This window comes from Colias philodice, chromosome 8, assembly GCF_061535455.1.
Source record: "Colias philodice isolate Cphi_HAF_F1 chromosome 8, ilColPhil1 Martin Lab GWU primary, whole genome shotgun sequence".
Lineage (NCBI taxonomy): Eukaryota > Metazoa > Arthropoda > Insecta > Lepidoptera > Pieridae > Colias > Colias philodice.
The window spans coordinates 3,346,887-3,357,835 of record NC_143093.1 but is presented as its reverse complement, the minus strand read 5'-3'; the positions used below and the strand labels follow the sequence as shown (position 1 = coordinate 3,357,835).

The 10,949-nt window shown below is 32.4% G+C and overlaps 1 protein-coding gene across 2 annotated transcripts; it reads left to right on the top strand.

Annotated features, from left to right (window-relative positions):
* Positions 1 to 4,699: 4,699 nt before the first annotated feature.
* LOC149486407 (putative sodium-coupled neutral amino acid transporter 12) lies at positions 4,700 to 9,993 on the top strand. 2 transcript variants are annotated; one of them, XM_089698003.1, is made up of 5 exons: positions 4,700 to 4,933; positions 5,334 to 5,546; positions 6,604 to 6,860; positions 7,366 to 7,577; positions 9,066 to 9,993. In XM_089698003.1, exons 1-5 carry the CDS (start codon positions 4,856 to 4,858, stop codon positions 9,824 to 9,826), a joined length of 1,521 nt encoding a protein of 506 aa, XP_089554129.1. In that variant the 5' UTR covers positions 4,700 to 4,855; the 3' UTR covers positions 9,827 to 9,993. The 2 variants fall into 2 exon arrangements, with proteins under 2 accessions (XP_089554129.1, XP_089554130.1); XM_089698004.1 differs by lacking the exon at positions 4,700 to 4,933 and adding an exon at positions 5,002 to 5,258.
* The last annotated feature ends 956 nt before the right edge of the window (positions 9,994 to 10,949 follow it).

Below are 10,949 nucleotides of genomic sequence, written 5' to 3'. Positions count from 1 at the left end.
TTAGGTACTACCTTAATAATTAATATGTAGTCCCTATAATAATTAAAAGGTATTAAAAGGACTGACTAGTGACTAGGTACATGAGCTTTATTTTATAATTTAATTCATTAGGTATCTACCTTATTGTATGAAATAATGTAAGAGTCATGGACGTATAAAAAAAGACGGACGCCGTATTACGAACAAACAACGTGAAGCCACCATAGTAAGCTAGCGATCGTGTAAAGACAATAAACACGCACACACTCTCACCATAGTAAGCTAGTCGGCCGCCATTACGTCGTGAACTACCGACTGATTAACTGCGTCACTGTTTCACAAAAAATATTTAAAATGCCGTCTTGCGTGGTTAAATGGTGTCGCAACAGTACAATTTTAAATAACAAAACACAAGGGATTACATTCCACAGGGAAGCAAGTTATTTCTTTTATGTTTTAATGACAAAATTATTACGGCAAAATTTATAGAAAAAAATACAGCCGCCATTGTCATCAGGACAGCTGTTGCCATGGCAACATGGCACACACACATGGATGTTTCGCCGCCATTACTAGGCTTCACTCAATGTTTAGGCGATATACCGTCCGTCTTTTTTTATACGTCCATGGTAAGAGTTATGTAATTGAGTGTACCTACTAGGTACCTACCTATTGTAAATAGAATAAAATCATATTGGTCAATAATTGCAAAATAAGTAAATCGTGGAGGACCGAGGATCGCCTACAGCTACTAAAGAACGTCGTGACTTAATTTTTTGAATGAAATTTTTATAATATTATTAAAATTAATATGAATTCATTAATACCTAATATACCAAGTAGCCACGTAGCCAAGTAGGTACTCGTACTGTCAGGAAGTAATGATAATTAGTAGTAACTAGAATGGAAAATTAGGGAAAAATGACAATAATAAATTATTAATTGAATATTTTGTAAGTTTTATCGCGGTTTTTCAATGCTGGCCGATTAAGGAAAGCTGGCATCTTCACAGTAGTCAGTACCTACTCACACATATGCAATTTTACTATAGAGTATGTTCAAAAATAAATGCGACTCTAGTTTAATTATTGTAGACTTGAATTGTAAAATGAGTGCGTTGTAGATAAATATAATTATGAAAGCTCTCATAATTTATATGTAAAATTACAATTTAAAAGTAACTCAATCGATGAACTTAATTATTTATTCTCATAATCAATTGTAATATAGTATTGATAATCATTCAATTATCAAATAATAATTAAATTTCATGTCACATTCAATCATAACGATATAAACAATACAAATAACACGTGCGCTCACTCACAACTACACAAGAAACAATACAAGCGAAACCCTAGCACGTAAGAGATAAGGCTACATTACAATAAAAGCTGTATTGTTCAGCTATGTATGAAAATTTTATATTTTAACTTACGGCGCTTACATTTTGTTTACAAAACTTATTAAAATGATTACATAATTAATTAACCTGGGTAAAGTAAAAACATATTCTTATCCGCGTGCCGCGAAGTATCTCGTCGAATATAGTTAGTAGTAGATATACCTAACGTCTTTTTTTAAATTACATCACCCTGTATTTATAAACAATTGCAACATAAAAACAATAATTGTCCCCTTCACCCTCATAAGCTAGTCTGCGCGCGATAGAGACAGACAGACTTTTCATGATGCGTATGCCGTATGACGTCACTAAAGACGTCACGCCGCGCGCGCGCGCGTCTTCACAGACACTACACATGTGCAATGTTTAAATGTGTTGACGTTCCAGCTCTTATTAATCGGCCAATACAGGTATAATATAAACTCGGAGCAGCCTGGAGAAGTAACAATTAATTGAACATTATAACACTAGTTTGGCCTTTTTAACTTATGGCAAAATGTCATGCGAAAAAAGAAGACCGATATAATATGTCAGCTCGACAGTTTGAAATGACATGACTCATTTCGTTTTGTTTTACAGATTTAGTCACCAGTCTGGTGACTAACGCATGGTGATTTTAATTCATTGAGATAATATTACTACGTATGGAGGAGACACCACGAACAATATCTGTGCGCCATTTTTTTGCTCTAACTAAGTTTTAAAAATTATTATCTAGTTAGGTACTTAACGATGAAAGTTATTCCTTTGCACTTTTCCGTATTATTTGTATTATTTGTGCAATATCGTAACACACACGAAGGCATGTTTGATGCGTTTCACTTTAAAACCATTAAAAAATACCGCTCAACATACGTCACATGACGTATGTTGAGTGGAACATAAGTGATGTAGGCGGTGTCGTCTCCATATTAATATTATCTCAATGTTTTAATTATTGTTTTTGAAGTGAAAAACGTGTTTTCTAGTTTCTTATGTTATTATCTGAAAAGATAATTTACTAAAGATTACATGGCTTGTGTTGTTCACGGCTGTAAAAGCCGTAGTACTGGGAAATCGGATGAAGATATTTGACAGTCTACCTAGACTGTCAAATATCTTCATTTTAATCTTAGATTAAGGATTGGTCTCCGCGCGCGCGCTACGACTAGATACCGCCCCACCTAAAAACAATAGCTCTGTGAGTGCGGCAACTCATTTCTGTAGTGTGTGTTAGGCAATTTGTAAAGACGCTAGTGTGTGTGAAGAATTGGGCTGCCAGCTACATAAATTTTACCTGATAAATGGGAAATCTGCCATCTTGGAAAGAAGTTTGAAAAATATATTTTTTCATCCTGACCTGGCCGGGAATCGAATCCATGAACGATTTGAGTCGCATGACTCAAATCCACTTGCGACGCTACTATACTATAGTCACAAAGGTTGATTAAAAGTAAAAAGCGGAAATAAAAAAAATAACATACTAAATGAGTCAGTTAAACATGGTTAAACAGAAATAAATTATTGTTATTATACTATTTTATATATGTATTAGTAATAGTATTGAAAAAAAAAGTTCAAATTATTGCTAAAAGATTTCCTCAACCACGTGTATTTTTTTGGATATGCAATACGGCAACACTGAATGGCGTCGTATTTTCGTAGAAAAAAATTTCGAAGTAAAGGAGAAATTTCGAATAATACGATACTTAGTGATGGTACGTGATCCCAGTGTCTTTCTTATTTTTTGTTGTATTATTTTTAAATAGTTTTATGGCACAAATAGGCATTTTACTTCAGATTTTGTTCAAAATCTTTATAAACTATCGGTTCGCCCTCTCCACACAATGCTTGTGACACGACTGGCTTGGGTACGCCGAATTCGGCGTACTTTTAGTTGCCGCATTTTTCAAGTACGCCGGCGGCATCTAGTCGTAGCGCGCGCGCGGAGACCAATCCTCTAAGATTTTAATATTATCGTGTAATACTTTGTCGGACGGATGTGACGTGACATTTTGATATTATTATCGTGTAATACTTTGTCGGACGGATGAGTTTTATCCAAGCATTGAAAAATCGCCCCTTAATCATCTATGTTTTATCTAACCGTAATCATTGAAATGAAATCATAATCAGCTTAGTTTTTAGAAAAAATGCAAAATATAACTTCCATAGTGTTGTGCAATTATCGATACTTGAGTAGGAACGAAGTACTTCATTGATAATGACTGCTTTAGCCTTTAGGTTAGGAGAAAAAAAAAAATATTTAAGTATGAATTTATTGTTATTTGCAGGTTTCTGGCTTGAGAACAATTAAAAGATGTTTGGGTTAAAGCTATAGCACAGGGAAAATTGGAAGCCTTCAAAACATTCTCGGCCTTGTTCAAATCACTTCGAATCAGACGGGAAGAAAAGTTAAATTGCTTTGCAGAGATGCTGTGCCACAAGTTTAAGGTGGCATCTATTTTAAATAATAAATATTGTAATTTGGTAATTAAGTATCGAAATAAAATGAAATGTTGTGTGGTTTTATGAAACCACGGTAAAAGTGAAACTTAGGCACAAAATTATCGTACCTACGGTTCGACCGTCACGCGACATGCGTTACACAGACCAAAAAGTTTGAGACGATGTAATAAAAGGTTCACTTTAAAAATATTTATTTGTTTTATTTGAAGCAATTTATTTTAAACTTTTACTAATTTTTTCCTGTGGGAATGAGTTTTTTTCCCGCGGTAAATTGTAGCCTATTATACTTATGTCAAATGTCCATTCTTATATATTTTTGCTTTTATAATATTAGTAGGATACGACTATTGATTTGTAAAAAGATCAACCAAGGTGGAAGTCAGATTCGCGCACGAAGGGTTCCGTATAATTCTATGAATGAATCTATGAAAACAGGAAAAAATACATACGTACCTTTTTACGAAACCATAAAAACAACCTAAACCGAAATACCTAATAATATTTTTTTTATAAATACCACTACCATACAATGCAAGGCAGTCAATACGCATCGTAAATGAATAATTCCAAATTAAACGAATCTTAAAATTTGGAATTACCTATCCATAATTCAAAATTAAACGAATCTTTAATTATCTTCAAGCAATTTTATAACTTAATTTTTTTATTTATCGATATTTTAGTATTCGATAAAGTGGCAAGCACTACCTTTTTAGAACAAAAAGTGGCTTCTTGTGGATTTCAATGCCAAGTAGATAACAGTGTGTTGTCTCTTTCTATCGCATTAATTAGGGTATTGAATAAAAGAGAGCCACTATATAAGAAACGTTCAATTAATTGTTACAGCTTCCGACGAAATATGTCAGCTGTCACCACAGACTGTCACTGTCATTTTGATTGTTATCAAATATTATTTTAATATCACCTGAAAATTGAAATTTATCAAAACAATAGTAAAAATTATTATAGTTTCTGCGTTCAGAATAGCCAAAGCAGAGTGATGTCGTATGCAATCCATATGTTATGGTTAGGCGAGCCTGGTCTGTGAGAAAAATATTAAAAATGCCTTTAGCTGAGGCTGGTGATCAATACTCTATTTGGGTATGATTTATTTGTTCTATCTTTGTTATACTTTTAAGTTATACGAGAATAGTAATAGCAAGGTTACTTTAGATTGGCACGTCACACCACACGTTGAAATGGAGCATATGTTTCTGTTTAGTTTGTCATTTTTAAGAGATCTGTAACTGTAAATTAAACTTATAATTAGAAATAAGATAGAACTTAACTGTATTCAGTTTTCACTTAGATCGAGTACTTATCTAAAGTTACGAATAGTTTAAAGAATACCCTCAAAATTTTAACTGTATGGAATTAAGAACGAAATTGCTTAGATGGTGTAGGAAAATGTACAGAATAGTAAAATGTAAACAAAATTATTCCATCCTTTTATATTTAAGTGAGTTTTATACACATTAAAATAATAAGAAACATTTTTCAGGTGGGATTAATATATATATTTAATTTGATAGTTGGAACGGGGGCTCTCACATTACCCGCAGCTTTCGCCAGAGCAGGATGGGGTCTCAGCACAATTTCCCTTGTGTTCCTTGCCTTCATGAGTTTCATGAACGCTACATATGTGATAGAAACTATGGCATGCGCTAATGCTGTGTTTAAGTGGAAGAGATTGCAATTTATTAAGAGGAACAGTGTAAGTTATGAATAATATCTGAGAATAATTTGTTTTCTAGTTTTATAATGAACTAGTGGTCCGCCCCGGCTTCGCCCGTGGCACATGTTTCGCAATAAAAGGTAGCCTATGTCCTTTCTCGGGTATCAAAATATCTCCATACCAAATTTCATGCAAATTGGTTCAGTAGTTTAGGTGTGATTGAGTAACAGACAGACAGACAGAGTTACTTTTGCATTTATAATATTAGTATGGATAATCAAATAAAAACATAACTATAAAAACTGATTAGGTATATAAAAATGTAACATAAATGTTGACTTGCAGTAATGAAAATAATAATTACAGTATCAATAACATAAAACTATCTGTTATTTCTAAAAATAGCTTTCACAATTGTTTGCATACATTTATAAACTGAAAATGAAATGACTAAAGCAATTGAAATGTAAATTATCACAGCAATAACTAGTTGATCGCTACTGGTCTGTGAGTTGTAATTTTTTTTACCATTAAAATCCTTTGAGCTCATCTTCTAAATATATATTATTTATAGTAATAAACTAACTATATAATTTATTAGCTGTGTTCTGCGGTTTCACCCGCATTGCTCCGCTCCTTTTGATGCTAGTGTGATTATGTAATCTATAGCCATTCTCTGGGCTATCTAAAACCGTAAGAATTTCTCAAATTGGACCAGTAGTTCCTGAGATTAGCGCGTTCAAACAATCAAACTCTTCAGCTTTATAATATAAGTATAGATTTGGAAAAAAACTTGTGAAAAATTATCAAAACTAGTTTTTTTGTTTAATTTCTGATAAAAAATAAGATTAAAAACACTTATGAGGAGAGCACTTATTAGGATTTGATAAGATATTAATTTTGTTAGAATCTTATTAGATAGTGATATACGTTCGTTAGTGTAATTCACAATAAAATTAACCCAATAATTGATTAAAACATACAGCTAATTAATTATCATTGATTGACTATTGATAATTTTAATCACTCTTGTATTTCTTCATAATTATAACTATTTCCTAGAATTAAAGAAAGTATTAAAGAAATAATTTTGTAGGTGCAAGATGAAGACCATTCAGAGGAAGATCAGGCGAGCACACATTATGGAGAAATGGAGGATCCCCTGGTCTGTGGTGACTCAATACCTTCAAGATACTACAGTTTGGATAAAAGGATTGAACTCGGAGAAATGGCCAATCTATTCCTGAGCAAGAGCGGACGGACCATGTTCTATTGTACACTGTGTGTGTATTTGTATGGGGATCTGTCGATTTATTCAGCTGCCGTTGCTAAGTCTTTGATGGATGTTGTGTGGTAAGGAGCTTTTTTATTTTATTTGTTGTATAGTAGAGCGAGAGTGAAGGAATTAAGTTGATCGGATCGGGAAGGCGCAAAATAAAACGAAATGTACTTTTTAATAATTTATTTCATACTATAATAATTACAATTGTTTGTAACATTTATTTAAGAAAACACATATTACTTAAACCTAATTACTACCTTATACATTGGAAAACTACTTATTACTTCAGTCAAACTAGATCTATTCATATTTCATATTGATGTATGAATGATTTCAAATCAAATCTGTTAGTATTTTCTAGTGTTTGATTTTACGCGACTATTATAGGCAAAAAAAAAAAAGATTTAAAAGGCACAGGGAACAACAACGAGCGTGGTCACGGGGAGTCTCCCCGTAAAGTGTTCGAAACATTGGGAAAATAATATAATGAATAAATCGCGTTTAAAAACCGTTAAAAAATCTTTAATTTCTAAATAAAATTATCATTACTTATACATTATCATTATCTCTTTGCAGTTCAACAATACCACCAAACATGACGAACATAACGGACTGGGATTCAATGCCTTGCTTTAACGTGACGTCATCAGAAACTGGAGTTTACACTCGGTTGGATTGCTACAGAGTCGCTCTGTTGACTTTCTTCGCGGCTATGGGGCCTTTTGTGTTCTTTAATGTGCAGAAAACAAAGTATTTGCAACTCTTCACGTCGGGCATGCGGTGGCTTGGTAAGTTTATGTGGAATATGTAACAGTTACATGTAAATAAGGGATAAGTTTAGGGATATTTTATTGGCATCAAGTTTTAAATTCTATGAAGAATTTTGCTATATTATAAAATATGGAAGAATAATGTTATATATTAATATCATTAAAAGGTCTAAACCTTCATCATCACGTCATTGCATTTTTTTTTTTATTTTGATTAAAAATATTAAATTTGACTGACCAAGCTTGAAATTTAGATGATAAGGATCTTCATTACCTGTAAATTTTGACGAAAGTTAAAAATTTAGTTATAAATAATTAATCAGTCTTGTCACTGTTTCCATTAATTTACCAACAATATCGGTTATTCTTACATAAAATTGAATTCTATACTCGGATTTTTAATTAGATAAAGTAAACTGACAGCAGCTAATGTCACTTTGTAAAATAATGTTGCCACATTTAAAGTAATAGTGAGGAATTCAGTTCTCATTCAATCAGATGAATGAACAATGACTGTGAATAGTTCATCATTTCAAACTATAAAATAACATTATTTCTAATTATAATATATAAAGCTACATAAGATATAAGTTACTAGTAGAGTGTAATTATAATCATTTTTTTATTTTTATTGTTACGCTGTTTACGTTATTGTTTTTGTAATTTTTTCGTTAATTGTAACTAATTACGTTGTGTTTGTTGTCATTGTTGTGTTTATTTGATGTTATATTGTTACAAACTAAATATTCACTAGACGATCGATTCAATTTCATTCATTCCCGATTTTCAATCATTCACTTTGTGACAACGCTATTTTTATTTCATCAAAAACTGACAACACAGAAAACGTCAGTTTACTTTATCTAATTAAAAATCCGAGTATAATGTGGTATGCAATACAAAATATTCCTAGACTTTGTTGATGTGTGTATGTCGCCGTAAAATTTTCATTTGTTTAGAATTTATCGGTTTTATAATGTAGTCAAGTAAAAATAATGTGTTTAATTGAAATAAGCAGTAGCATGTTACATGTAATGGATTACAATTTTTCGAGTTTGCAATCTCGCGAGTTAAATTACAATCTAATGCAGCATATATTCTTTTAAATCGAGAGCGAAATCATTTTCCATGCTTACAACATCCATTATACTAATATTATAAATGCGAAAGTAACTCTGTCTGTCTGTCTGTTACTCAATCACGCCTAAACTACTGAACCAATTTTCATGAAATTTGGTATGGAGATATTTTGATACCCGAGAAAGGACATAGGCTACTTTTTATCCCGGGAAAATGACGCAATCCTGGAAATCCCACGGGAACGGGAACTATGCGGGTTTTTCGTTGACTGCGCGGGCGAAGCCGCGGGCGGAAACCTAGTTTATTATAAATAGTCAATTCAATAATAAACATTTCTTAAAATGAAATTATATAAAATAAAATATTAAACAGTATCAATTTCTTAGAATCAGATAAGTAATTTTATAAGTATTTTTTTTATTCCAGCATTCGCAATAATGATAACAATGGCGATCCACCTCCTCATCAAACACGGACCGCAAGGCAGACCGCCAGCGTTCGACTTCACCGGAATGCCCACACTGTTCGGAGCGTGTGTGTACTCCTTTATGTGCCACCATTCACTGCCCGGCCTTATATCCCCAATACGGGGAAAAGGATATCTAGGCCTCCATCTTGCTTTAGACTATCTTCTAATTAGCATATTCTATCTCTTACTAGCTTTTACGGGTGCGTTCGCGTTCGCTCAATTAAACGACTTATACACTCTTAATTTCGTGCCCACAGATAATGTAAATATTTTCCTGGAAATTGTCGAATATTTCCTAGCGTTGTTCCCAGTTTTTACACTATCCACTAGCTTTCCTATCATCGCTATTACGTTGAGAAACAATTTGCAAAGCATGTTCTTGGATACGAGTCGTTTGGAGACATACAATTTTATTCTCAGGAAGATGTTGTTCCCCGTTGTCGCTGTTGTTCCGCCGTTGCTGTTGACGTATTACCTAGAAGATATAAGCATTCTTATAAAGTTTACAGGGTCTTATGCGGGTACTGGGATTCAGTATTTAATACCTACGTTCCTAGTGCTTTCTGCAAGACGCCATTGCTCTAATTTATTAGGGCTAGGCGTAGTCAATAAATATAAAAGTCCCTTTTCAAACGTAGCCTGGGCTGTGTTTGTTTTATTGTGGTCTTTCATGTGCATCATATTGGTATCCGTTAATATGTTCGAAAAGAGCTCTTGACATTGAATGTCGTTGCAATAAAAGTTTTAATGGGAAACTTTATGGCCGTAAAATCGCTTAAACTAATTACCCTCATAAACAAGATGTTACCAGATACAGATGCTTTTATTGTTGTCATAAACGTACATTCATTACGTATTTTATTCATTCTTATTAGTAATTGACAACATTTCATTTTTTATAAGGCCATGAAAGAAAAAAACCGTTGCTTTATTTTGCTCTTGCGATTACAGAAAAAAAATTATTTCATTTTTTAATCGCATATTTTCAGAGAAATTAAATAAAAACGATAAATGTGATGATGACGTCATACATACGGAGGAATAAAAATGCGCCTTAGCCTAATTTAAAAAAAGTTAAAAAAAAAACTATCACTGACATTTACAGGGTATGGCATGTGTCAAATTTCATATTAATGTCATTTTTGTGAATTATTCATGTAAACAAACTTTAAAAAAAGACTTTGTTTACTTACTAAAAGTTGTATTTATTTAACACTTTCCAACGTTTTTGGGATGGTATATTTGTTTCCCAGAAATTTTCAGCACCCCTTAACAAATCCTGCATAAAGTCATCATCATCAGTACTTGTGAATAAGTTTCTTTTGTTTAAAATTTGGATCAGCAAATAACAATATTTACAAAGCTTGACGAATCAAAGTGACAAATATGCCAAAAAGTCAACTGTCAAGATTTTTTTTTAATTTAACCTAGGTGGCAAAGGAAAAAATGTATTCCTCCGTATGTATGACGTCATTTGGCGCTTACGACATTTTAGAATGAGATGATTTTAAAACTCAAAAAGATGAATGAAAACTTCCATATTTAGAAAAAGCAAAAAATACGTGTATCATAATTTTTGATCTAGTTTTCATTAAAATAAAAAAATAAGTAGCTTAAAATTTTGAAATGTTGTCAATTACCAAAAGAAAAGTGTTTTGTTTGTTATATTGAGACCGAAACGATTATGAACGAATAAAGTTCGATTTACGTTTGAAAAGTACAAAGTTTTTCACACACATTACTAGATTGAATTATTTATGATTTTAAATGAAATTGTAATTGTGTCGTTAAATTATCATTAAATTTTTATATTTCATGCATCAAATCATTGCTGCTGCCAT